The sequence below is a fragment of the Accipiter gentilis genome, chromosome 20 (genome assembly GCF_929443795.1).
Source record: "Accipiter gentilis chromosome 20, bAccGen1.1, whole genome shotgun sequence".
Lineage (NCBI taxonomy): Eukaryota > Metazoa > Chordata > Aves > Accipitriformes > Accipitridae > Astur > Astur gentilis.
In genome coordinates, this window is record NC_064899.1 from 17,809,083 (window position 1) to 17,835,374 (window position 26,292).

At 41.5% G+C, this 26,292-nt stretch overlaps 1 protein-coding gene and 1 long non-coding RNA gene across 2 annotated transcripts in view; one reads left to right on the forward strand and one right to left on the reverse strand.

Moving 5' to 3' along the window:
• The window catches only part of ELOVL2 (ELOVL fatty acid elongase 2), a 55,022-nt gene that overhangs the window by 5,651 nt on the left and 23,079 nt on the right, over positions 1-26,292 (reverse strand). Inside the window, exons 2-5 of the mRNA XM_049824026.1 lie at positions 21,895-21,958; positions 16,254-16,441; positions 2,635-2,712; positions 1,319-1,490 (exon numbers count right to left, since the gene is read on the reverse strand). Coding sequence (XP_049679983.1) covers positions 1,319-1,490; positions 2,635-2,712; positions 16,254-16,441; positions 21,895-21,958 — 502 coding nt within the window. The remainder of the gene's footprint in view (positions 1-1,318; positions 1,491-2,634; positions 2,713-16,253; positions 16,442-21,894; positions 21,959-26,292) is intronic.
• On the forward strand, positions 6,914-24,514 carry LOC126048718 (uncharacterized). The gene is made up of 4 exons (XR_007508955.1): positions 6,914-7,584; positions 9,110-9,261; positions 12,900-15,240; positions 22,337-24,514. It is a non-coding gene; the product is annotated as an uncharacterized LOC126048718 (long non-coding RNA).

Below are 26,292 nucleotides of genomic sequence, written 5' to 3' on the forward strand. Positions count from 1 at the left end.
ACTATTGAGAAGTAGCAGCACTACTCTTTCTACTATATGGCTGTATGCTCATGTGTTTGATGGCAGTGCTTGACAACTACAAGATGGTCTCACCAATTGTTTTGATTTTTCAACTGATTAATTACTTAATAATTACTGACTAATTTCTTAGCTACCGATTTTTCCATTCTGTTAATTACCATAGTGCAAAGCTAGTGCAAAGTATGGGGAATATGTTCAGACAAAATAGAAAGCACAAACCCCTACTAATTTGTTTACACCTCTGTTAGAAATAGCTCGTGACTGCGATGAAATCCTTGATCGCTGCTTCTATCCATAACAGCAATTTACTTTGATTTTGTAATAAGTGCCAACAAATGTGAATTCTGCTCTTTGTTCTGAAAAACACCTGCAACAAGTTGCTTTACAAAATATTACAGCAGACTGAGGTGACTCCCTTTAATAGCTCAAAGTAGGAAAACTGATTGTCTTCTCAACTCTGATAACAATCCCATAGGAAGCCTCTGGCTGTCTGAAGCCCTGGAAAAGTGTGCATGTTGTGAGACACCTGGAGTAGTTCTCTGCTGTTTGGATTTAGTGTACAAATGCCAAGTGACCAGCCTGTGGTACCATACATCTTGCCACTTCAAGAGGGGAGATGATGGCAATTACTGTATCCTTCTAAGAGCCAAGACGTTTAAAGATCACTGTTGCAAAATATATCGAACCCAAAATATAATAAGGCAAAGGATGCTGCTACTTCTGCTATTTCAATATGAAACGTAAGACCATATTGATCAGTTCTGGCTGTCCAGTAGTTCTGCTGCTTGAATGAGATGTATTCTCATTTAAAACAAAATAAACTCAAACTGGTATTTTAATTAGTGATTATGTAAGTAAAGTATCTTGCTAAAGCAGAATGTCAGATTGATGTATACAGGAGTCAAACTTGTAAAAATACTATGGAGTTTATTTGTCGTGATTGACACTGACTTTACTAGGGTCATGATTTCTTCCTACATCTGCTTTTGGAGTAGGTCTTGCATGTGATCGCTCTTGCATGCTACTCAGCAGTGTCATGCTGTCTAAAAGTGGTTCAAAGAGAAGTAAATGTGAGAGGTAGCTAAGTGGAAAATCTGGGGCCTAACACTCAGATATTTTTGGCCTGAGCTTTTAACCATGCTTTTAATTTTACCGTGGTCCGCAGGTGTTCAGCAGTTCTGAAAGGCTATGAAAGTTAATGATGCTGTCAGTGATATACTTGCTTTGCATGGTGATGTGATTCTCCACCAGCAACAGGTCACTTATACCCCAGGTGATGAAGCGAACACAGACTTACTTTGCCCACAAGGTATCCAGTTCAGAACACACCACCAAATGTTAAACATAGTGGCATGGTGATACACGTGAAGGAAGGTGATCTGGCTGCTCTTCTTTCTCAGTACAAAGAAGATAGTGTCCGTGAATTCAATTACTTTGGAAAAATAATACCACCACAGCACCTTGGCTACCTGTACAAGCAAGAACAAAGGAGCAGGAGATCAATATCTGTTCATAAAAGGGCTTAAAGATTGCTGTACTTCATCAGTCCCTAGGCATGCAACTTCCCAAAAGGCATTAATAGCCTTTTGAAGGAGGAGCACAAGCTCTTGCTTCAATTTTATTTCCCTTTTGAATAAGGCAGTTTAGAAAAACTGCGTTATTTTTATGTGATTGTGTAAATATATAATTATCTAAATATAATTTAAGAAATATAAACTTTGAGGGTTTTCTAATTGTTCTATTTTTTTTCATTAAAGATACAGTTGTGTGGGGTTTTTGTGTGGGTTGTGGTTTTTTTAAGGGTGTTACCACTTATACTTTCTTGGTACTGAACAGATTTTGCTGGCAGCTGCTTCTTTTTAAATAATCGAACTTTGACACTCAGCGCTGTAGACTAGATCTTCCTCTGGAGTTGAGACACTTTATCAGTGCTCAGGGTATGTCCCAGGACAGTTAAAGACAGTTAGTTAAAACAGAAAGGGGGAAATATCTTGTTGATGGGGAAAAGGTATTTAACTGACTCTTTCCTTGCCAAAACACAGACAAATTTGGCGGATTGGGGGAAATGATATAAGTTAACCAATCTTTCTGTCTTTGAGCTCTAACGTAATCTGGAAAGCAAGCCTGAAGTGGGGAATGACAGACAGTTAATACGTGGAATCGCTGTAATGCGGAAATAAGGGTTGAAACTAGAGATGTGCCAAGCCAGCACAATGTTGCTGCAGTTTTCCAAAGTTTCAAATTGGGTTTATATCAGTTTCCAGCTAGAGCCCAAGAAGTGTTACATCTTAGACGATTGATTTTTCTCCCAATTTCTTAAATGATCCGTATTCTCTGTTTTAATAGACAATGCTGTTTTGATCCCAGATCTTGATACACAGCCTTTCAAAATACTCCGTCATGCATTCTACAGCAAGGATGCATCTATATCGAATCAGAAAGGTAACGCTTCTTGTTTGCTACCAGGTGTTATGCAACTTGATTAAAACTCTCATGTTACAGATGTCATCAGTAACATCCTTATAACTGCTGTGAGCACAGAAGCGTTGCACCGAGGACGCAGAGGGAAGGACTGCTGCGGATGCTGGGAGCTGAGCTGCTGCTGCATCTCACCCGGAGGTCGGCCTCCCCGGCGCTGTGGAGGTTCTGGCACTGCAAGTTGTAGCCTCCTTCCCATGTGGCAAGGATGAGCTGGAACAGAAAACGCAGCAATTACGTTCATGAACAGACGCAGCGGTTTGCTTTTGCCCCTGCAGTTCTGTGTTTATTGAGAAAAGCAGCACAGAAGTATGGTAAGATCCCACTCCTTCCATGAACTGATGGTCCTAAACCAGACAACTTGCTAGCATCCTCTGTTTCAAAATGGAAAAGGCATCAGGTCGTGTTGGAGATATACACTGAAATGGTATATCTTTTACATTTCTCTAGCTTTAGAACCTTCAAGGCATCTGTTAAAATCTCTCATTACTTAGTGCGATGATCCTCACTCCAAAGCTCGTGCTTGAATACTGTATCTCTGTCCTGAAGCAGTATGAACAGAGCTTAACATAACTACTTGTGCAAAGCCAGCCCTGAGAAAACTTCCCTGACGTGAAGCAAGCAAACAGAAGGCAAATCTGAAGTAGTGCAATGGGCGAAATATTTCCTAATGCCACAAACATGTCTTTTTATCCTGCCCAGTTAAATGCAAGAGGAAGTAGAGGAGAGCGGGCGTAGTGCTGAATGGAGACGTGAATAGACACGCAAGCAATTTCTTCGATTTAGTGCATGTCATACTGGGAAGCAGACAAAGCAATGAAATGTGAGGCTACAATACTGTGATGGAACAGAAGGTTTCTAGACAGCCGTATGGTGGCTTCTGATGTGGGATATTTTTATAGTAATGACTACCTAAAGCATTCAGCAGCCCTTTTGGAATAGGGAGCCTAATCTGTTGTCTATAAATGCTATGTAGAGTCCATTGATTTTAAAAAGGTCTTACTTATTCTTGAATGTGTGAAAAGTGGTTTTGGGGGCCAAACTGAGCAATTCATGTTCTGGGGTCTGTCTCCCTCTCTACAGAGGATGCAGTGAGTGACGGTGGGAGAAATACATCAAAGTGTTATGCTGTAAGCAGAGTTGCAAGATGCTGTGAGAATTGGGTTGCTTTCAACCCACTTCTTCAAGGCCAGGCTGGATGGGGCTTTGAGCAACCTGGTCTAGCGGAAGGTGTCCCTGCCCATGGCAGGGGGGTTGGAACTAGATGGTCTTTAAGGTTCCTTCCAACCCAAACCATTCTATGGTTCAACTCTGGCACTACATTTGTGGGGAAGGTGTATATCAGCATCTGTACAGACTTTTCACTCTGCTTCAGACTGACAAGTAGTCTCCTGTGTTGAATGTGTGCCTGTCTATACAAAAGCAAAGGAGAGATATTCTTAGTGATCAAACCGAATTAATTCCTAGAGCAAATACATTAAAAAAAGATTATGGAGAATATAATCTGGAGATATGGAGAATGTAATCTGGAGAATTAGCAAATAGCACAGAATACCCATTATAAATTCACATTAAAAAGCAATAAAACCTGGAGAGCCAGGAGGTTCTATAATTTTTCCTCTGAATTGCAATTCTGTGATTGTACCTGTAAGTCTAATGTAGCTGGTGTATGTGGCCAAAATAACCCATAGAGATTGCAGAGAGATGAAAAGACAATAAATGTTTTGCAGACAACTGTTACATAACAACCAAAACAAACCCACTCCTTTTTGGAACAGCCCATGTTTTGGTGGATTCACCTACCGCGTGTGCCAGAGGTCACCAAACCAAACAGGATGCGACCTGAGTCTAAAAACAGGGCAAACCATGAAAACCCAGCTAGAGATCCTCATACAAATGCTCAGTGCAGCTGGGACCACAACTTGTCTTGCCAAACTGGCCTCCGTTTGGGTGTCGTGCCTGCAAACGTGCAGGGCTGGGATGTCTGGGCTCCTCTCCTTTCCCCACTGCGCAGGCGGGTGGGAAGGAGAGGCATGGGTCACACCTCTCCAACTAACTTCACCTGGAGAGCTGCTGAAGAGAAGGGAGTGAAAACTCCTTGAGAAAAGCAAATTATGCCACTTCATTTCCCCATTAGCTTTCAAAAAGCAGCTGAGTGGAAAAGGGTTCAGTTCTGCCTTTTCTGAGCATTTCTGAGCAGAGGGCATGCAGCTCCCCAGCTGCCCCTCCTGTGGCATGTCCTTGGTCCCCAGATCTGGGCCTCTGCTGTAGCTGGCAATGTGTAGCAGCTTCGTGAGGGATGGGGAGACGTTACTGCGTGGTTGCTCTTCTGGGTAGCTCCTCTTAGTGCCTTCTTTGTGCGCTCTCCTGCCTTGGATTTTCTCTCCAAATGAGAGGTGACTGAGTAATCCCCAAACCGAGACTTTTGGAATAGGCAGGTACAGCTTCATTGACAGGCTATTGTTGAAGATTTGCTCTCAACTCCGTCTTGTTACTTAAGAAATGCTGAAGAAAATGAAATTGTCATCTTGCTCTTGGCTGGGAGCAGTATAGTCAGACAGTGCTGGAGTATCAGGAGCTCATCTGGAGGCAGAATCCTGGATGCCAGCAGGCTGCAGTGGTGGCATCTTGGAGCTTTGATAAGGCATGGCCTCAAACACGGGCACTAACAGCTCTGCCAGAAACCTCTGCTGCTAGTTTTACTCACAGGAGCAGGAAGAAAAGGATGTTGTTTCTTGCTATTTTATTTTTCTCAGTCAGCTATAATAAAACCCTCATTGGCTTTGTAGGTGGGAAGCGGTGATAGCAGGACCATCTCTAGCCCTTGTGAGTGCAGGGAGTTGAAATCATGACCCAAAAAACCTCAAAACCCTAAAAACAAATGAAGGAGAAGAGGCGACTGCTTTTCTGTTCTTGTGCAAGGCAATGTCACAGATTGGGGAGGACCCTTCCTCCTGATTTTACTGAGGAACCATAAATTGCTATTGCAAGTGCACTCTATTGTTTTCTTAAGGTAAGAGATAAAGTTTGCATTTTGTTGTGTTTGTACTTTACACGATATTTTGTAACTTAGCTCTGTGATATAATGTGCCTATAATGTTTTTTATCTAAAGATCATAATTTTACTTTATGAGAGGTTTGCAATTTTTAACATTTTTTCCCAAGATTAATTAAAACAATTTCACCTGATTGATTCTATTGCAGTCTATATCTGTAAATTAATACCTTTCCTATGCTTAAATTGGTCAAATTTGTTCATTTATTTTTTAATGTATCTTTAGGAGCCTTCTTTTTTCAGATTCCAATTGAGAAAACTCTTTACTCTTTCAACCTCTTTTTCTCTTCCCTTAACAACTAACTCATTTTTTTTGTTTGCTGAACATACCTAATCTCATAAAATTTCTGTTACAGTAGGTGAAACGGTTCACAGAAATTTGCTTGAAAAAATTGCTATTTTAAATCTTTTGATTAGTCTGTTTTACAAAAGTTCTGATTTGTGTATGATTACAATAGACTGATTCTCAAAAATTTCTTTTGTGTGTTGTTTTCTTATGTGTTAAAGGTTAGGAAACTTTTCTGCTGGTGCTGAACTGGCCTGCTTGGTCATATCTCAAGATTTTTTTCAGGTATTCCGTTCGTAGCTCTCATGTTGGAAAATGAGATGAGAAAACCCTTAAAGGCTTAGAAATAAACTAAATAAATATTTATTTTCAATAGCACAACTTTTTAACATGGTGTTTGAGAAATCTGCAACTCATCACAATTGGTCAGCATAAAAATGGAGATCAAGGTTTGGGGTAAGAATACCGCTCTGACTGTAGGGTTCTCTTTGCTTTCTTTCATTTGCTGTTCCATGATTTTGTATAATGCCAGATCTTGCAGATCATACTATGTGCCTATTCCCCAGCTGTTTGACTTGCCAGAAGAGTTCCCTCTGATTTGGGTCTGTGTTTCAAGAGCCAGCAGCTTAGAGCAAAGATCTGTTTTGACTGTCTTAACCTTGCTCTTTAACATCAGCTTTTCTTTAGCTCAACATTTCTATTCTCTGTCATAAGTGCCTTATGTACTGCTGGGTCTCCTTTAGGGAAAAGTGGAGAATCCACTTCGAGTTTTGACTGCTCTACTTTGCAAGCTAATTTTCAAGATTTCTGGCTAACTTCCTAATAAAAAATTACTAGGGAAACTTGGAAGGCAGAGAGTACTTTTGGGATCCTGATGATGCCAGGCCATGACTTTCATATTGGGTATCAGTGATGTGGAAGGTAAGCAGCTTACCCAATGATACCAAATGAGCCAGCTGCGTGTCTGGAGCAGAAGCTGGTACCTTGATACAAGATGTTCAGTTACTAGGTCTCTTCTTCTCTGATACCCAACTCATATGTTACTTCAACTGTTTCAGTTATGTTCCCTTTCACATGCTGAACGCTCTCACAACTCTGCAGAACTGATGGTATTATTAATCGTGCAGAGATGGTGCAAGTGCAGAATGTATTAAAGAGATAAGAAATCCCCTCTATTTCAAAATACAAATACTCTCTCTCTAGACAACAATGCTTTGAATGCTTTGCATTCTTGGCAGCCTATCCTGGAAACAATATTAACACATGTATTGTTTAAAGCTATTTGGAAAAGCAGATCACATAAAGAAGGAAGTTCTGCCTTGTGAAAAATTTCTATGAAGTAGCAACATCCTGTTATTAGTTGAGTTTTCATATTTTGCTTGTTGCTCTAATGTTCTTAACAGATTACAGTTTTTACACCAACAAATGACTTTTACTCATCTGCTTGAGTATAAACAGCACAAGGATTCACAATACTTGCTTCACTGCAGCTGCCTAACTCTTGCTTTTTTTTTCTTTTAATGGGAAATCACGTTGTTCAGGAATAAGAGCTGGTTCCTCTGTAAGAAATCTCAGCAGAGGGGGGCCAGCAGGTGCCAGAAGATGGTGCCAAAGCCTCTCACCTTGCTGAGTAGCAGGCTAAGTGCCAGCAGCCTGGACCCAGGGCCATGTGCCCTGCTCACTTCAAGCTTTCAGCCTCAGAAATCTCACAGCTGCAGCTTGTTCCTGCATCTGTCCTATACAGGTAGGCTAAAAAGGAAAGCAATGTGATATGCTGAATGGATATTCCTATTTCTACTGACTGCAATTTCTTTGTGTTCTCCGAGTTCTAGAAAAAGGTCTGTGTGCGTTGGGCTTTCTCGGAAAGAAAAAGCCTGGAAGCAACAAGGTATTCCCCCTTGTCCCAGAGGAAGACAGAGAGTGAGGCACCAGCACTGGGCTACACCTGGTTGGCGACCGGTCACCAGTGGTGTTCTTCAGTGTTCAATTCTAGGGCCAGTTCCGTTCAATATATTTATCAACAGTCTGGATGCAGGAGTTGAATGCACCATTAGCAAGTTCGCTGATCGTACCGAACTGGGAGGTGCTGTTGACTCTCTTGAGGGTTAGGAGGCCTTGCAGAGGGATCTAGTTAGATTGGAGCATTGGGCCATGATTAACGGGATTAAATTTAACAAGTCCAAATGCCAGATCCTGCACCGCGGACGGAGTAACGCCGGGCACGAGTATAAATTGGGAGAGGAGTGGCTGGAGAGCAGCCCTGCAGAAAGGGATCTGGGGGTGCTGGTTTGACAACAGGCTCAATAGGAGCCAGCAGCATGCCCTGGGAGCCAAGAGGGCAAACCCCGTCCTGGGGTGCATCAAACACAGCATGACCAGCCGGTCAAAAGAGGGGATTATCCCGCTGTATTCACCATTGGTGCGGTCTCACCTTGAGTACTGTGTGCAGTGCTGGGCCCCACAATTTAAGAAGGACGTGAAGGTCCTTGAATGCGTCCAGAGGAGGGCAACAAAGCTGGTGACGGGGCTGGAAGGCATGTCCTGTGAGGAGCGGCTGAGGACTTTGGGCTTGTCTAGTTTGGAGAGAAGGAGGCTGAGAGGCGACCTCCTTGCTCTCTGCAGCTTCCTGAGGAGGGGATGTGGAGATGGAGGTGCTGAGCTCTTCTCCCAGTGACAGGATGCATGGGAATGGTTCAAATCTGTGTCGGGACGTTTAGAGTGGACATTAAGAAGCATTTATTTACTGAGAGCATGGTCAAACGCTGGAACAGGCTTCCTGGAGAGGTGGTTGGTGCCCCAAGCCTGTCAGCATTCAGACAATGCCCTGAACAACGTTCTTTAACTTCTGGTCAGCCCTGAAGTGGTCAGGCAGTTGGACTAGATGATCATGGTAGGTCCCTTCTAACTGAAATAGTCTATTCAGTATATTGTCTGTCTATGCGGAAACAGTTCAGAAGGGGAAGCCAAAAACTAATAACGGACTTAGTATTCAAATAATTGAAACTCCTCTCAAAAGTTCAGAGCAGGAGGATGAGTGCTAGTGTCCTTCTTGTGGGAAAAAAAGAGCAAGAAGCCTCTTGACGTTATTATGTGTATGATCTTTTACTGGGTTTTCTCTAGGACTCCAGTCCTCAGGACAACTTGATCTGACTACTGTTGTGAAGCAATGGAGGCCTTGCTAAACTAAGTAAGGGGACTTATCTGTCAATGTAGTGGAAAGAAGGGTCTAGTTTGCAGTGCTGTGAATCACTTATTTCCCTTGGCTGTAGGAGGAGATTTTTGTTAGTCCCTGTGAATGGCAGCTCCTCCCTGGTTCTGTAGACCTGGGCAAAACAGTCCTAAAAGCAGTTATCTGCTGGCCACATCCCAAGGAAAAGGAGTCTAAGCAAACACTCAGGATAGCGTCTCAGGAAGGAGAGAGGTATGACTTTGTTTTCTTTGCAATTTTTTATTTTAAGTGCATTTTAGAATGAAACACCTTGGAAGATTATCAGTGTCTAAAAACAGAGGCCAGATATTTATGATCTCACCTGACTTTCCTTTGTTTGGTTTTAAAGGGAGAAATCAGCTTCTTGACTATAACATGGCTCAGTTCCACAAGCATGCAATGTCTGAATTGTCTTCCCATCCCCAAGAGGCTGGGGCGAAGGCATGCTGCAATGCTATTGAGGCCATTGCACTTTTACATAATAAGTAGATGAATAGAGGAAGGTACCATTAATCATTCTTGATTTATCATTAAATCAGTCTTAAACAATATCTAAAAAGCTTTCAGGCATGTTTTCTGGCTAGGATATTCAATTGTAAAATCATCTATGAATAGTATTTGTTGAAGAATATCTCTCTACTTAAGTTGCCTATTTTTAGATGAGCCCCAAGAATTGTGGTATAATCCCAGATTTTAGATGGAGAGCTGAGATGCAGAACAGCTGGTGTTTCCAGATTGCTGCTTTTGTGTCTTGGAGAGCTCAAATAAGCTGTAGTCTGGCAAGACCATAAACTCTATAGGGAAGCAGCATGGGCTAGATTGTTCACCCCAGGACTGGGGGATTCCGGGAGCCTGGTCCCAGCCCTAATGTCAGTGTCTTGGTTTCCCCAAATGTAACAACTTAGTAGTGGTGTCGTGCCAAACAAGAAAAAGGTGCTGAATAGGAAACGCCCCACAAGACTTTTCTCAATTAAAATATTTTGTTGTCCCTCTATGATGCAGTCGAGAGATTTTTTCATGGGAACAGAAATGTAAAGAGTGTGCTTTGGGCTACTCCTTGGTGAGGCTCTCCATGGTTCTAGTTAAAGGTCCAATAATTGCATGCATAGTGTCCCCCCAAAAGATTGGCTGATTCTGTAATACACCAACTGGTGTTTGCTATCCTGACCTGCAGTACGTACAGCTGGACTCCCTGTTGGATCTCTCATTCTGCTGGAGCATTGTAACTAGAAGGATAATGGTTATTCCAGAGTGGAGGAAGTAAGTGGTCCCATGCTTTCTTCTTATTTTGAGATCGGAAAGTTCATATCACAGTGAGGAAAAAAAAAAGAGCTCCTTCCCAAATGAAGTTTTGAAAAATGTCTGTTTGGGTTTTTTTTGTCAAGAAGCTCTTTCAAACTTAAAGCCATGTTGTTGAGAAACTCCCAGCCAGTTCCATTTAATACCCCTTAAGTAAATGGGAGACTGCTAGAAGGATTAGTGAACTAGTGACTTCAAAATGACTTGAACTTAGTTATGAATGATAATTCCTTTGTGTGTTGCTGTTGTCTGGGATAGTGGAATAGGCTAAAATAAATCCCTTCTAGGCTTATTTCCACGAATCTTTGGCTACATCTCCTATGCTGAACAGCTCCTGTATGTTACTTTGTGGTACCAGTGATGGTATCAGAAGCTTTGCACATGTGAAAAACCTCATCATATGAATTTTTACTCTTGATTTCCAATAAAGTTCTACTGAATTCTGTTTGAATGTGCAGGTGAGATCCACAGCACTGCCTTTTTGATGAACAGGCTAAATGTTCTACCTAAATGCGAAGCTCAGAAAGGTCAGTAGGAAAGACATAGAGAACTCGGAGGATGAAAACTGAGAAGCGAGGACAACAAATCTAGCTAGAATAACTGCAGGCAAGGGCAGCAAAGTCAGCTCCTCAGCTCTCCAAACAAATTATTTGATTAAGATAGAACACCTGGGAATTTAACTCTATTCAGACAAAGTCCTTGCTTTCTCAAAAATCTGTTTGCTTTTGTCCTTACACTTCACTGCTTTATGATGCACTCTCAGTGACCTTTTGTTGTCTATTTTTTTTTCTCTCACTTCTCCCTTCTTCCAAATGATAGAAAAGTACCCCTGATCTCTTCTGGTTTCTTACTTTGGTCTTTTCCTCTTGCTGCCATAAGGTTAAGACAGTCTTTTAGTCCTACTTAAAGAATTACTTCAAAGGAAGCCTTCACCTCAAGCACCAATCCGTATCGATCTAGAATAATTCCTTACTTCTCTGCTAAACTTACATTTGTTAACTACTGAATGATTAGTGAAGGAGTAAACAATCATTTATTACAATCTTAAAAAGAACAAAATCGTTATGTTGAAGTTGGATTTCTATAGTAAAATTCCAGGACAGTTCAAATCAGCTAGGATATATGTCTCTCTCTACCTTTCTTCATCACCTGCTCTATTAAAACTTTACTTAGACCTTCTGCTACTCAAGCTCTATCTTTTTAACACTTGCACAGTTAGAAAGCAAATCTTTCTGATGTCAGCCATTATAATGATGGAAAAACCCAAGAGTTTAAGCGCTCCTTCTATTTTTGGTTTGTTCCTTTCATTTTGCCCACCGTTATCCCAAATCCAGGCATTATACTGGGCTTTCTAGTAATTGGTGAGAAGTAATTCCATTTGCAGTGTGGAGGGCTAAAAACGGTGGCTAGTGGCCCTGACTGTGCCAGCATCGTGCTTCTGACCTTTCCCTGCTATCAGAGGGTATAGAGAAAGCAATTCTGGTACTCCTGGGAATCCTCGCATCGTCTTGGCACCTATGGATCTGCAAGTTATGACTAATTCAGAAATTGGACTTAACTGTAGGGTGAATTTTCAGCTCCTAGAAACAGGTAAAGTGAAGGTAATTTGCTCCTCTTTTCTAATCCTGTAAGGTAAAAGACTTTTCTTCTGGCTTCACTAAAAAGGTTAATGCACTGGGCTTGCAATACTTGTGCAGTTCTGCTCTTTCCCCTTTGCTCTGAATCGAGGGGTCCTCACATGCTAGTCCTGCTTCCCCACATGGATGTGGTTGCTTGCTTACAAATCCTATGGATTTGTAATAAATCTGTGAAGCTACCTGGGGATACAGGCAGCTTGAGACATCACGCCACCCCTATGCTAATGACACATATCTCTAGATCTCTTTTTTTAATCTGACCCAGATGGTGCCAGTGTCCTGGTTTTCTCAGTGCCTGATCAACAAAAGGACTTGGGTGAGACCTTGATGACTAGCTGAGATTTAATTTAAATAGGGCAGAGGTGATTCTTACTGCTGGGGAAAGCAGCCTAACACCATGGTAGAGATTATGTCTTTTCCTATTAATGAGAGAGTATCCTCATCTGAGTAATTTCACAATTCAGAGATCAGCTTTGGTCTCCTTTGTTTCCAGTTTTAATTTATCATTGGAGTTGTGATGGTTTTATCCTGTGGTAAACCTTATCTTTAACCTTATCTTGGCCTCTGGCATTTCAGACTTCATCCCTGGAGTGTGGTTTGTGAGTTGACTTGCACATGAAATAATTTTAAAATATGCAGAGACCTGACGGCTTTTCACAGTAAACTGGTTTTCTGCTCACAGTTGGTACTTTTAGGATCTTGGGCAGAGATTTGTGTAGAGAAAAGGCATATTTTTCTTCAGTGAAATTGCTAAAAGTTTTGATTTTTATTAAAATAAAAAGGTGGTGGTTGTTTTTCTTTATGCAGATTTTTGGCAAAGTTACTAGAAATTTTTGGATCTGTAGACTTGATCTGGGTCTATGAACACTTAATGGTACAGAAGAGTACACAACCAATAACAAACCTCTCATTCAGGTTTCTCTTGTAGCAGCAAGGGTGGAAGGAATTGTCTTCTGGTCCCTTGTCAGTGCACCTGCAGCCTGCCTGATTTAAGCACAGGATTTGCGTCTAAGCTTCAGGTACTTGAAAAAGCCATGCTCCAAAACCAAGTGCTCCACTTCTCCATTATATTTAATGGCAAGAGGTAAGTGCCTTTGACGATTTCAGGAAAATCTATTTGCTAACTCAGAAGTCTAAAATAAGGTCTAATAAACTGCCATTCTGGGAGGCCTTCAAAGGCACCTAACTCTTTCTTGACACACAAATTTTCAGACATCTCAGTAGGATGAGGGCAGCTGGGCAGAGCTGTTTCTCTTTGGACCTTGTCCTTCGGGGATAGAAGGGGTATCTGACCTTATGCTAATGGCACGTCTTAGAGTTGTCCTGGAGCTGTTCCTCCAAGTACTTTAGGGATTGGTTGACCTCAAAGCTCATGGAGCTAAAATCGGCTCCCAGATACTTCACGCCCATGGTGCAGTGCATGGAGCTCTGGCTCGAAAGAGGAATCTGTCCTTGGAGACTTAAAACCAGCCTTTTGTTATGACTCCATGCAATAGCCTTTGCCTTCTTGCCTTGAGGTTGTACAAATCAACTGTAGTCAAGGGACAGCTAAACTAGGCCAGGAGATGAAGGTGAGGAGATGAAGAATTGCAGCACAGGTACCCCATCAGCTGGTTTACCATGTTTCTCATTAAAGCCATCGTGTGGGACAGTCTGCATTTGGAGATACACCCTTTCTTTTGAATGAGATATTTTCCTTCTTTTGAATGTCTAAGAAGGACCCACTCCATTCTGGAGCTATCACAAGAAAAGGGGTGTGGCACCTTATAAACAAAACCAAGAACAGATAAGAACAACAACGCCAAAAGCTGGTGGTGGGTTTTTTTGTCTTTTATCTCTATTATAGAGCTTATTTTGTGATTTATCTCTGTTACAGGGACCAGAGGGGTTCAGGTGCAGTGGGAGGATGGAGGAATAAGACAACCATTATAGAAGTCTCTGACTAGGAATTAATCCTGAATCATACTCACTGGAGGGATCAGCTGTGTTTACATAAGAAACCACTGTGCAGAATGCTCTAAATATAGGTGACTCTTGCCTTAAAGAGCTTACTGTCCATAAAAGACAGAGAGAATAAGGGCCAGAGAGAAGCTTTGGAAATGGGAGATTTTGAAACATTGAGTCACCATAACTTTATTCAGTACTGAAGAAGATTTCTGCTCTCCCATTTGCCCGTTTTCCTTCAGCAGGGACGTGCCAGTTACCTCAGGCAGGTCTGCAAGTCTTAACTTCCATTCTGTTCCTTCACAGGAGAAGCTGTGATAGGAACCAGGCAAGTAGACTATGAAAAAATACAGAGCCACTATTAGGGAAGAGTGTTTAGTACAGCGTAAAACCAGCCTGGCTGACAGTCGAGAGCTGAGGGTAAAATCTGCAGTAAAACAGCTGGTGGTGCAGATCAGCCATGATGTCCTCCAGGCTCCTGAAAAATGCAGAATGTGGAGCTACAAGCCACTGCCAGCCATGCCCAGCTGCAGTCTGGGAGACATAAATCAGCATCTTCCAGCTACAGAATCAAGGTGTAAAGGGACTAATCTTAGGACTAACGCAACTCGGTGATTGCAGCAGAGTTAGTTAGCCTCAGGAAGGACAGAGCAGTGAGGTGGCTGAACAGGAGCTGGCTCAACACAGTTCATCTGAGGATGTGAAGGTGGCAAAAACCACATTTGCATCATTCATGTAAGTGAGACCTGCTAAAATTCTCTTTGTTCATTCATTTACTTTTGGCAGGCCAAATCAGCCTGCCAAGGGGAGGGGAGCAGTATTTTTGTTTTCTCTTCAGTTAATCCTTTTTGCTGAGTCCCGCTACTGAAGACAGTTATCTGTACAGCTTCAAGCGGAATGGAGATTTAAACATCAAAGTGCTGATTTAAATTCTGGAGGACAATCAGTATGGAGTCATCAAACCTTCCAGCAACTGTGCTGGTTTCTCCTTTGCTCTGGACCTGATCCTGCACACTCAGATGCCCACAGCAACCGCTGAAGCCAGATGGAGCTTTGACCAGGATGAAGGTCTGTGTAGCACGACTGGTTCTTTGCACAAAGGCACAAACCTAAACTGCTGTTCAGCCTTTTGACCAGGCCAATCACCTCTTGTTTAGCTCAAATTAATTTCAAACTTGAAATCTTTTGGTCCTGTTTGGCTTCTGTAAAGTTTCTTCTTTGGCTGACAGAACAGTTGGTCCTTATTTTTCTCATGGAAACTGCTGCAGTGTCTGGCAGCCCAGGGAACAAGAAATGCTGTGAGACTGTGAAGGTAAGGCAGCAATGTCAGCTCACACCTCCGCAGGTCACACCGTGAAATCGAGCACATCCTTCAGCCAGGGCTTCTGATGCCTGGGGTCACTTTTTAAGCCAAGTCAAAAAATATTTTGTGGTTGGTTTTTTTTTTAGTGTTTGTTTTTTAGGGCTGTATGTGATGGATGTTAACACTTTAATATTAAAATACCTCAGTTATCACAAGGCTGAGAATTGGGAGCTCCCAAACAGTATCAAAATAGTGACTTTTGGCTTCTGCTCCCCACCGGAGGGGGGTGAAAACACATATGTCTTTGCTGAGGAGCACTGTTTGAGTTCGCTGCTGCTGCTGCAAAATCGTCAGGTGCATTCGAACCTCTTTTCTGATTCTGAATGGATCCTGATTTCTGTAAGCATGTTCCTTCCAGATAAGTACTTGGGAAATAATCTGTGTGACTATATTTAGCCTCCAAGTCCCACAGCACTTGCTTTTGGCTGAAGTGGCAGGTTTTTAACATCTGTCTCTTACTGTCTGACTATATGAGGAAATCTTCTTAGGAGAGCAAAAAAATAACATTGAATTGCCAATACCATAAATAAATCGGTACTTATTCTCATCTATAAATCTGTTCACATTTAAGCATGGGTATTTGTACATAAAAAAATCATTCCATAGGCAGTCATAAAAATAAAACTCAATTCATGGGCATATTCATGGGTGCTGAAGAGTGAGGTGTAGGCATGTTTGAGCTGAGCAGCTGCTGCAGATTCAAATTCAGGCTTGTAGACACTGTCCTGGTAGCAGCCAGCTGTCCCCAGGCGTGGACTGTAGCTCGGGAAGGACAGTCAAAATGTGCAGAGATCTAAGCTGAGAAGGTACTGCCCAATTGCTAAAGGACTTGATCTCTAAATTTACTTTGCTGTTGACATTAAATTTCCTAGCAAAACTATCTGGTGCTGAGGTATTTCTGCGAAAAACTGTATATAGCTCACCTTTCTCAGCCGTGCTGCATGGAATGGAAGAACACTTACCTCTATAAGCATGTACAAGGAGAGCAGTGTAATCCCAAGGTTATATACAATGAGGTGAGCCCTGAGCGAGAAAGGAGGCCTGTCCTTCATGAACTTGTTGCCCAGCCATATGCAGAGTAGGTATGCTCCAGTAAGGAAAAATGTGGGAAGGTAAGAGTCCAAAAGGAACCATCCTCTGACCCTGGCATCTGAAAAGAAACGCATGCAGCAGGCAATTAAGACTATGGTAAAGCACTGCTAAAATAAGGCGGATCACATAATGAAAAAAGTCTGCTAAAAGCGCAAGAGGGACTCTGCCATGCTTTGCTCGCAAGAGCAATCCATTGCTTTTACACCCCCCCCCCCCCCCCCCAAACTGCATACTAATTCAGAGAATGTGTGCTGAAAACTGCATGGAATTCCCTAACAATTTAAGGTCACTTAAATCTCCTCCTTTTAAATGGAAAGAGAAAATAAAAAGAAGAAAACATTCCTATATGCTTTTTAAAATTTAATTTAATGCTTTAACTTAATATTTAATTAAACCGTATCTTAATCTGCTCAATCAAGCAGTCTGCAGATAGTATTAAATACAAAATGTGTGCAAAGTTGCCAGTTCATATATTTTTTAAATTCTGTATCTGCCATATAAGTATGAAGGTATATAGCACTTGCTAGAAAATATTTATACAAGGGGAGGAATTTTCCAAAAACGTTAAAAATGAAAAACAAATGGCAAATGTTTACTTTGACTGTTATCTAAGATCTTTGGTAAGGCAAGGGCTTGCTTTTTCACAGTTTCTGTCCCATTTGCCTGGTCCTGAACTGAAATATTAAGGTCAAATCCTGCTTGCCTTATTCACACAAGTAATCCCATTGGCAGTAATCAGATAGTTCAGTGTATATGAGCAAAGCCTAATCCTATATGCCAATCTGGAGGCACCGCTATGTTGTCCTATGAGCAACTGGATGTCATGAGCAAAAGGAATGTGTTTTCTTTTTTGTTTGTTTGTTTTGTTTTGTTTCCAAGATGGAGTAAAATTTAGAGTTAATTTTTGCACGGTAACAATCTTCAGACATTTATCTATAAAAAGAACAAGGGGCATCATGGCTAGTTTTTCAAAAATGTTACTCTAAATCTGTCATGATTTATGGAGTAAGTGAAGAAATAAGTCAGTGAGAAGCTATTATGCAGGTCACAGTAGTTCTTTCTGTTCTTAGAAACTGTTTTAAATAACTTTAGTTTATTTTTTAGATTATTAAAAATTGTAAAAGAAGCAAAGATATTCATAGTGTATGAAAAATCATTTTACTATTTTTCTGCCTGTGTTGATTTTGGAAAGGACTGGGCAATGGATGATGCTCAAACCAAACGTGCCCAAGCATTTAACAAACTGTTGCCGATTGCAAGTTTGCTGTACTGTATTCTTTCTGGCTATTCTTTCCTCAGAAATATATGCATACAGCTATACTTAAAGTGAGATTTTAAGTAAGTTAGAGTAATCTGCTTATGAACAAGGCTATGAACATCAGCTTTCTTTCTCATTACAGTATCCCTCCCCTTCCCACCTTGTTTCCATCGCAGTGGCTGTAACACTCATCTGTTGGATTTGGGCTCTGCATGGGATGTTAGTTCTTTTGTAGGAAAGACTTTTAACCAGACCTAAGTTACCGTGGAAGTCCAGTACTCTCCTGGTTTTGATTCTCACTTCTGGACTCCCCAAAACCTCTAGGAGAGGAGACGTGCAGGATTAAAGCAGTCACGACAGCACAACCACCTGTGACAAAGCACCATCCTTCGTTGAGGGTGGCCTTGCTTTGCTGTGCATTACCAAGCTAGAAGGCCTGTGTTCTGTCTTCAGATCTCAACGTCTACTAAAGATCATCTTGGTGGTAGAGTAAAACACTTCCAACAGCCCTCTTAAAGTTCACAAGCCATGTGTGACGCTCTGGAATAGTTTTTGAGGGAATTCTGCTCCCATGTGGGCTCCAAACAGGTTCTCCTCCCATATAGGCTCTAAACAGGACCCAGGAGCCATGGGACAGGTAAAGGTTGTGTGTGTGTTGATCTAGTGTATGGTTCAGGAGCATAAGGATTTAATTAATTTAATTGGCATCCCAAATGAAGATGTAGAAAGCAGTCATGTCAGCAAGGCTGCTATCCAAAGAAGGGTCACCCCATCTGAGGGTTGCAACACTTGGTGCATAAAGGTTACTTGCAGAAAGGCCGACTGGTATCAGTAGATAACAAAACAGCATGTTTGCTCAAAGAGGAAAAACAATTGGAAGAGATAAGAATACGAGTTAAACAGCATTAAATGCTGCCCCAGTATGCCCTCCGAAAGTATTCACTCTGCTGTGAGTGGCCACAAGCAGGTGGGCTGATCCATGCAAAGGCAGAACTTGTGTCCTTGTTCAAATCAGCATGTCGAGTATTTTTAAGATCTATACTATTTTCATTTCAAGAGAAATTATTAAAAAGTGTACCCTTACTGATTATTTTCCACCCCAACCTTGGTACCTTGAAGGGTAAGATGATTATTGGCAGAAAGTGGTTTATAAATGGCAGCCAAGGAATGTGACTATTTTGTTTCCGCTTACACTTATCCCTGAATGACAAGAAGAGGGAGGCTTTTATGTGGCAGGAAGGGAGAGGAAAGGGAGTGTATTTCAAAAAAGTTACTGGAAGAAGGAAAGATCAAAAGTATTTCTGTTGACTGACAGTTTGATCTCCAAGTTCAAGTACCATAAAGGTACGCTGTCAATAGGAGAAAGGATTATTTTTCTAATGTTGAACCCACACAGCATCTGAATTTGAGACCAAGGCAGTGAATAAAGCCACAGTGTGAAAGCACTGGACTACAGCAGGGGAAGGAGCAGGCGCCCACAAGCTCCGATTGCTCCGTGAATAAGCTCATTCACAGTCACTGGCCATGATGTGCCAGACCCTTGGGGTGAAAGCTTGGCTCCTTTGAAATGAGTGGCAGGCCTCCCAGGCTCTTTAAAGGTATCAGGCTTTTATCAGTGAGGTTTAGAAACATTTCGATTTGGGTTTCTGTGTAGCTTTGGCCAGTTGGCGTCTGAGTAGATTCAGACCTTCTTAAGAGCAGAGGATAGATGGCTTTGTATCAATGCCTTGCTACTGTTCATAGTCAATTGAGGTGAGGACGAGTGCTTATTACTTTACCGTAACTTTATTAAAATATATCTATTCTTGACCACCTGTTTCTTTTACATAAAACAAGCAACCAATTAGCTAGATTAAGCTCCTGCAATTCAATATTCCTTAATTTTGCGTAACACCGAACAATACCCTGGTGACCCTGGAAAAATGCTCTCTTACCAAACAATATAGCTATTTCAGTGTTTCTCATTTTGCCTTGGTCCTAGATAATCTACCTAGAATAATATGGACCAACACCAAATTGTAAGACCACTTCTTATTAAGAGTTGCAACCGATGGGCATTTATATGGTTTCTATTCCCTGATTCAAAGGACTTGGTCTGCTAGTTCAAAAGCAAACATTGAAGTACAAAGTCCAGCTGACACCAGTGAAGAAAGGCACAAAGTATGCCCATACAGAGATCAAATTCAGATCTTTGATAGTATATCCCTTATTCTAGTAGTGCAGTACTGCAGCTGGTGTTAAGCTCGTACTCCCAATGTGAGCAGAGGTTGCCTCCAGGAACTTTCGGTCTCTTGTGCTCTCAGCCGCATTGGGTAATGATGACTAAAACCAGTATAGTAATACCAGTACTTCAGGAGTTACTACCTAAAATGTAACCCATAAATATGGGGTTGATTTTTATAAGAGTACTGTTATCTATCCTTTTAAGCCATCTTGCTGCTGAATGAAGTGTGCACTGTGGATGAAAATTGGTGGAGAGAAAGAAGGGGAATGGATTGCTGGTTTTAGACTTTTGGGGAAGCTCTCAAGAATTCATTAGATTTTCATTTGTGGGATCACTCTATTCAATTTAAAAATGCTTGCAGCTTCTTGTGAATTATTTATATGTATAAACACATTGGAGCAAGCTATATTATTCACTAAATGTATGATACTGTGTCATTATACCATCAGTTAAAGATTGTAGTGCAGAAGTATGGACAAACAAATGCTATCTTCAGCATTACTGTCTGGAGAGGGATCATGATGTACTTGGCAAGTAATACAAATAATACTTGTTTAACTAAAGTGCTTTCTAAAAGCCCAGAGGGATCTGTGTGGTATTCTGCATTGGATTAACTACAGTTCATTCCTTCAAACAATTTGTTCTGGACCAACAAAGAAAGAAGAATGAAGGAGAACATCATGTCCATTTGAAAAAACCAACCAACCAACCAAACCAGAAAAAGTACTTTTATGCTTGTAATCACATTTCTTTGTTAATATTAAAATGTACTATTGTAGAAGCCATTTCTGTTTTAATCACTTCTACTGACGTTCCCAAGCTGTTCATTTTTTTTCTTCACCAGAAATCTTTCTTTCACGCTTCACATCTACTGCAGAGATGACGGATAAGATTTTGCTGCTGGCCAGCTAGCCAGCTAAGAAAAATGAGAATTTCTTGGTTTCAAGAATGCTACAGCTTGCTTTCCCTTGTCCTCCTAATTAAGCAAGGACTGTTTCTGGGACCTGGAGAACATTATTGTAACAAAACGAGAATACATAAGCATATGTCTATCCACATGGGCAGAAGTTCTGGATTTAACCACGGGGGAGAGCTTGCAAGGCTGTTCCTGAAGTTGAATGTTTAAGCCCAGCCCTAGCAGCAGAAAGATGGCCTCACAAGGACTTTCTCTGAAGATTGTCTGCTGTCTAAACTTCTGTCTTATCCCTTTCTTCTCATTGCTTTGCTCTCTTACCCTGACTTTGATGCTCCATCCTCACTGTGCCGTAGCCTTTCTCTTTATTTCTGTGGTCCTATTTCAGGTGGGGTTTTTTTAGTATTACTTGTTTCAGTCCTAACAAATCATGAGACACCTCCAAACTACAGTTATTCCAGTTATTCTTGTCCAAAGTGTTTTAGAAAGCAAAAGTAGGAAGTAGAAAGATGCATCTGTTCTCCCACCCAGGTTTACTGAAATTTTGCATGTGATTCTGCAGGGTGCTAAAATCCCTTTCCTGCTTTTGCTCTGAACATCCTTCTGAATTAGGCTGATAGATAGCTGGACCAATCAATAACTGGATTATGAATGAGAATCAGCCTCAAAGCAGATCTTCCACTTTCAGAAAAAACCCAGCTTTCAATTTTTTTAACCTACAGTAGGATATAAAACTGAAATCCTTTGATTTTCTCAGAAACAAAGGACTGTCAAATCTAGTGACTTTTTTTAAGTTTCAGGAAAAAAAAAGGTAATTCAGTTTCACTACTTCTTTCACCTTCAGTGTAATCTGTGATTGGTTTTAATTTGTATTACAGGTAATATTAATGTCAGTCAAAAGAAAAATGTATTGGCTTTCAATAAATGCAGTGCAGCGATAGATTTCCTACAATAATGGTATGTTCCTGCAAATACTGTGATTCTGCCTAGTCCACATTTTTCAGTGAGAAATTATTCAGATAGAAGATTTTGACTGCTTCTAGTTATTAAAATATTTTTGAGTGGTAATCTGGATGGGTATTATTTCCTAAAAAGGCTAAAAGTGGAGCAGCTTACCTCGAGGTCCAAACATATAGTCCACAAACGCATTTACTTCACGGTCAAAAGCTTTCAGGTGTTCCTGAAAAAATATAAAAAGGATACGTGACAAACATTATGGCTCACACAGAGATTACAATTTAAAAAAACCCAACAAACTGGCAAAGAGCATGTCATGCTAAAGTATTTCCAAAGTACGCAATATCATGTCTACTGAAAAAAGCCAAACCTCTTTAAAAATTAATTTAGGGCAGATTGTGGTCTAGATAACAATAGAGGCCTCATTACTGGAAACTGTCCAAACCAGAACTCTTTAGGAAGGGAAATTAAGGTTTTACAAATTAAAAAGAACAAGTATCACAGCAAACCTGTCTGTGATAGAGTGAAAACAACACCTAATAAAGATGCTTTTTTGTTTGTGTTTGCTCTGTTTCCTCAACTGAAAGAAATTTTTTTGCAGAGAAGAGCTGGCGCTTCCTTTGATAAGCTTCACAAAGCTGCCTCGTTGCAACTAGCTTAGTGACAGTGCGTCAGCTGAATATATTGATGCTTTATAAAGGAAACCTTTGGGGTGACCCAACTGAGATTTCTCTACATCGGGCACCGAGTTCCTAAAAAAAGTCTGCAGGAGAACACAGACCTCTTGTAATGAAGTTCCGACTATGTAGGGAGGGAGGAAGAAGAGGCAGGAAGAGGAGGGCTATGCTACAGAGGCATTGTGTTTTGAGGTTTAAGTCAATGAAGCTGCGAAGCTGGCAGGCCTAGCGAGTTTGTGTCTGTTTGTGACCGAGCTGGGAGCTAAGCCATGATAGGCACAGTCCTTCCCTCTGTCAGATGCGCTGGCCTCTCCAAAATACTACTTCTTATACGCCAGTTCTGGTTTGTGGCTTCCTGCATGCTGGTGCCTGAACAACTCTTTGCTACAAGCCTGAGGTCGGCCAGGTTCTTCCTCCGCTCCTTCCAACAACACCCTGCTGTGTTTGATGAATTAATTTCAGCACCGAGCAAATGCAGCCAAGCTGAGGAGAAAGACACAGAGCAATGCTGAGCATCTCCAGAGGGCGAGAGCTGCCAAGGGCTGTGTGTGCCTTTGAATGCCAGATATCTCCACACCAGCCTGGGCCGCAGTCACCATCAGCAGATCTGCTTCGTGAAGAATCGCATTTGCTCCCTGGCCCTGGCCTCTGCATTCCCCTGCTGTGGCTGGATTGTGGTCTGAGCAGGCAGAAGCTCCTGGCACTCGCAAGCCCCTTATGTTTCTTCCCCTCTTGCATTTTGGTCCTTAGGATGTTCAAAGTGGACGGCTTTTGTGTGAATACGTGGCAGCAAGAGGTTTTGCAGCATCCCAGGCTGTAAAGGTCTGTCTCTGCAAGATGCTGCTGTGTTCATCTTATCTTAAAGAAAAACCCAACAAAACCCCCAAAACAAAAACTATGTGTATTTTAAAAAAAAAAAAACAAAACAAAACAAAAAATAAAAAAATAAAGGACTTGCTCTGAAAGAGGAGAAAATGAAGCTAACGATTCACAATACAAAAAGATTTCTCATACTTTGCAGCACTGCAGAAATTAAACTAGCTTTTAGGGAAGGGTTCCGACTGCTGCCCCTGGAGAAAGGTGTTTTCTCAATTTCAGACATTTTCCTCAACAGCCTAAGGATGTCTTCTGTCATAGGAGGTTGCTCTGTTTCCAGGTGCGGGACCCGTGCAGAAGTTCTGCTTCCATTTTTACATCCTTAAGCTATGTAATTTTTCTGCTATTATTTTATGATGAAGGTACTGCCATTTGGGGAATGCCACACTGCTGTTTGTCTGTGATATGCCCACTCGCTACATTAATTTGAAATAGAGCTACTCCTGTGCTTGATGGTTTTGTTGTTAGACTTAATGGACTGCTTTGGAAAAAATACTTTAACGGATTCAAGTGACTTGTAGGAAAGAGCATGCAAAGCTACTTGCTTTCATGCTTACATTATATAAACAAATCTTACGTGTCAAGAACAAAATAATAAACTGTGTATATTCCTTTTATATTAAAATACTGTAGATAAATGTACTCTCGGCTGCATTGAAATGGAAATTAGGGACTGAATTCTTCTAACAGTTAGATGGCAGAATTAGAGTTGTAGAATAATTATTAAGGAGAAAGAGCAGAATGAAGACTTAAAAAAAAAAATAGAATCATAGAATCATTTAAGTTGGAAAAGACCTTTAGATCATTGAGTCCAACCGTTAACCTAGCACTGCCAAGTGCACCACTAAACCATGTCCCTCAGCACCACATCTAGATGTCTTTTAAATACCCCCAGGGATGGCGACTCAACCACTTCCCTGGGCAGCCTGTACCTTCTTCTTTTTGGTGAAAAAATTTTTCCTAATATCCAATCTAAACTTCCCTGGAGCAACTTGAGGCCATTTCCTCTGGTCTTATCACTTGTGACTTGGGAGAAGAGACCAGCACCCACCTCACTACGACCCCTCTTCAGGTAGTTGTAGGGAGCAGTAAGGTCTCTCCTCGGCCTCCTCTTCTCCAGACTAAACAACCCCAGTTCCCTCAGCCGCTCCTCACAAGACTTGTGCTCCAGACCCCTCACCAGCTTCGTTGCCCTTCTCTGGACACGCTCCAGCACCTCCATGTCTTTCCTGCAGTGAGGGGCCCAAAACTAAACCCAGGACTCGAGGTGCGGCCTCACCAGTGCCCGGTACAGGGGAACAACCACCTCCCTGCTCCTGCTGGCCACACTATTTCTGATGGCGGCCAGGATCCCATCGGCCTTCTTGGCCACCTGGGCACACTGCTGGCTCGTACTCAGCCGGCTGTCGACCAGCACCCCCAGGTCTTTCTGTGCCAGGCAGCTTTCCAGCCCCTCTTCCCCAAGCCTGTAGCGCTGCATGGGGTTGCTGTGACCCAAGTGCAGGACCCGGCACTTGGCCTTGTTGAACCTCATACAGTTGGCCTCGGCCCATCGATCCAGCCTGTCCAGATCCCTCTGTAGAGCCTCCCTGCCCTCCAGCAGATCAACCCTCCCTCCCAACTTGGTGTCATCTGCAAAATATACAAAGATTGCCTTTTGCATAGGTTACTGTTTTCATTGATCCAACTTGTGACAGTTGACCTCTTACACCTGGCTAAGATGAGCAGACAGCATGCTGAGTAGATGAGCCAGCCTAAAGTTAAATCCACCTCCTTATGAATGTGCTTAAATTACACAGTGGGGACTTTTATCAGCTCCCAGCCCTGTTCCAGTCTATCTTAATTAGCACTAGATCAGTTCAGTGCCTGGTTTGCTTTCGTAGGTAATTTGAGTGTAGAAGTTTTCTAGGAGGTGCAGCAGAAGAAACAAATATACTTCAGAACTGTCCCAGCATTTACCTCCCTTTTAGCTTTTTTACAGCTTATCTTAGTTTACAGGAACAAAAATAGATGTTTGCAGGAACAAAAATAGAGATTTACAAGATATAGCTTTACAAGGTTGTTAAAGACAATACATTCATTTATATACCTAATACTAGTACTAATGTTTGGAAAAAAAAATTCTCACTTTAAAACAGGTAGGTCATTTTGTGTGACTAATCTTGTCACCTTCCTGTCAACACCGCTACAAGAGACCATACCATATTTCTGGGTTTTAGAACATGTCCTTAATAGTGCCTCTAGGCAGATTAGATGTGAATGTCTTGCTCTTTTCTAAAGAAAAACAAATAAAAACAGCCTGAACAAAACCACATACTCAGACTTCTCACTTTCCTCTGCCTAATCACTATAATAGCCTTTATCAGTGAAGGTATTTGAGTTATGAGGCTAAAGATTAACGTGTATTTCATGTTTTTCCTTCTGTTGTACAGGACACTGCTCTGGGTATTGGCAATGCTAGCAGTTTGGCAGAATTTCAGACAGATTTGTGGAAGATTTATATACCTACACCTACAAAAAGACACTAGGTTATCTGAGCAAATCAAATCACCCAAATGGAAAGATGAGGAGAGGGCATAAAGCCAATGATGATAAAGCAACATAGAGGTCTCTAATGAGTTGCAATATTTTTGTAACAGAAATGGAAATAAGTGAATAAGTAGCACGGTGCGCACATGTGAATTACTGTTTTCATGCTGATTGCACTTAAACCACTATTTCAAAGTCAGCAGGTGTGGGGAAAAAACCCCACTTCTCATTCTATGCGTATACAGCTTTGCTAGTGTTGGTTTTCACGGAGAGACCAATGTCTACTTGTTTCCTGATAGTTTTAATAAAAGTAATATAAGCTATGCAAAAATTATGTACATGCTATCTAAACAGTGCAGGTATCAAAATACCTTTGATTTCTCAAAACACCAATGATCTGTCTTTAGGCATTATCTACTGCCTGCTGAAAACATTGCCACAAGTGATTTAAATTTCTCTTTATATAGCTATATAA